The following is a 1,928-nucleotide window of genomic DNA, read 5'->3' as shown; positions in this document are numbered from 1 at the left end:
TCATGGATGCTAGTCAGATTCCTTTCTGCTGAGCCACAATGGGAAGTCATATATTTGTTTTAAACAGAATTTGAGTGGGTTAAATGATTTTGTTATCTAAATGCCTGAAAGAGAAAAAGCAGGATGATGAAAAAAATAAAGATTCCTTTTACTGATAATTTCTACAGTAAAATAGTAAAATACAATGCTAGGAAACAAAATAAGTGTGTTAATTATGGAGAAATAAAAAAATCATGTAAAGAAGTAGTGCATGATGATATTAACAACACAAGTGAAACCATCAGAATAAACCAAACTGAATATTTTTATATGAAATAAAATATGGAATATATTAATGCATTTTATGTCTCTCAGACTATCTTCAACTTCACAAAAATAAAATAAAAATCATTGGATATGGGTTTGATTGAAGAGTACAAAAATCTGGTATAGATGTGGCAGGAGAGATAGAGAATATAATACTGTTAATAAATCTAACTCTCCAATAATGATTCTACTTGCTTTGTTTAGTGTATATGCTATATGATTTAAGGATAACAAGTATTTAGCAATATTTACCAATATTTTACCATTTTGCCTAGGGCCTCCTTCATATCTTTGTTCCTTAGACTATAGATGAGAGGGTTCAGGCTGGGAGGTAACATAGAATACAATACAGATATGAGGAGATTCAGTGATGATGCAGATTTATAGTTGCTCCCTAAATAAGTGACAATACCAGAAAAGAGAAACAACATCACCACAATGAGGTGGGGCATGCAGGTAGAGAAACTTTTGAGCCTGCCTTTTGCAGATGGGATCCTCAGGACAGCTGAGAAAATGTAAATGTAAGAGGCAATCAGGAAAAGAAAGCATATGAAGGCAAAAATACAGCTAGCAATAATAAATGCATATTCTAGATTTTCTCCAGAGCAAGCAAGTGTGAGCACTGAAGGAATATCACAAAAGAACTGATGCACTATGTTAGGACCACAGAAATGGGCAGAGAATGTACCTCCAACATGGACAGATCCATAGATACACCCACTAGACCATGATGCTGTCACCATCTGCCAACAAGTGCCTCTATTCATGATGGCCTCATAGTACAGAGGATGGCAGATGGCAACATAGCGGTCATAGGACATTGCTATAAGGAGGGCATACTCTGTGCCAGCCAAAAACATAAAAAGAAAAATTTGTGAGGCACATCCCAGGAAAGAGATGGTTTGGCTTTTGGTCAGAGCGTTTATGATGGCTTTGGGCACAGTGACAGAGATGTAGCAGATATCAATCAAGGACAAATTATTTAGGAAGAAATACATGGGGGACTGGAGACACTGGTCAGTGTTGGTGAGGGTAATGATGAGGAAGTTCCCCATTAGTGCTGCCAGGTAAATCAGGAAGAAGAAGGTAACATACAGTCCTTGTAGCACCTGGTCATCAGGGAATCCCATGAGCAAAAATTCTGTTACAATGGTGGTGTTAGTTGATTTTTTAGCCATGCTGATTCTTATCTGTAAAAGTAAAGATTATTCTTATTTAGATGTAGTAACATTCATTTTTATTTAACTTGATACGGCTTAATCCTGAGTGAGGTTTAACTCATCGTAGTAACACTGGAAAAATGAATCATGTGCATTTACCTTCTTATAATATTACAGAGAGGTGACAGAAATAGGATTGCCATTAGGAGAGTTTAGAAAAGATTAAAAATGAAGTAAAGTGCTATATTTTGGTTTTTCACAGAACAGAAACGGTTTTATCATATTTCATGCCATAGGGATCTAACTGAGAGTTGTAAGTTCTTTGAGACAAATCTATGTGTTAAGAAGCTAACATATTTTACAGTTACAATTAAAAAGGAAGCATTTTTCTTTCCTACTCCAGGAGTTATTTGCCAAATACTACTCTAGACAATGAAGAAACTGAATAAAATGAATAAAGTA

General features: G+C 35.3%; 1 protein-coding gene across 1 annotated transcript; it reads right to left on the bottom strand.

Annotated features, from left to right (window-relative positions):
- Window positions 1-554: 554 nt before the first annotated feature.
- LOC125124583 (olfactory receptor 14A16-like) lies at window positions 555-1,484 on the bottom strand. The gene has a single exon (XM_047774651.1). The coding sequence runs from the start codon at window positions 1,482-1,484 to the stop codon at window positions 555-557; it is 930 nt and encodes a 309-aa protein (XP_047630607.1).
- Window positions 1,485-1,928: the final 444 nt, after the last annotated feature.

Source organism: Phacochoerus africanus, chromosome 4 (assembly GCF_016906955.1).
Source record: "Phacochoerus africanus isolate WHEZ1 chromosome 4, ROS_Pafr_v1, whole genome shotgun sequence".
Taxonomy (NCBI): domain Eukaryota; kingdom Metazoa; phylum Chordata; class Mammalia; order Artiodactyla; family Suidae; genus Phacochoerus; species Phacochoerus africanus.
The sequence above is the reverse complement of the archived record's forward strand: the minus strand, read 5'-3'. Positions and strand labels throughout refer to the sequence as shown.

What these genes read in the sequence shown, in the direction of transcription:
- LOC125124583 (XM_047774651.1), bottom strand. Translation starts at nt 1,484, where the DNA reads ATGGCTAAAAAATCAACTAACACCACCATTGTAACAGAATTTTTGCTC.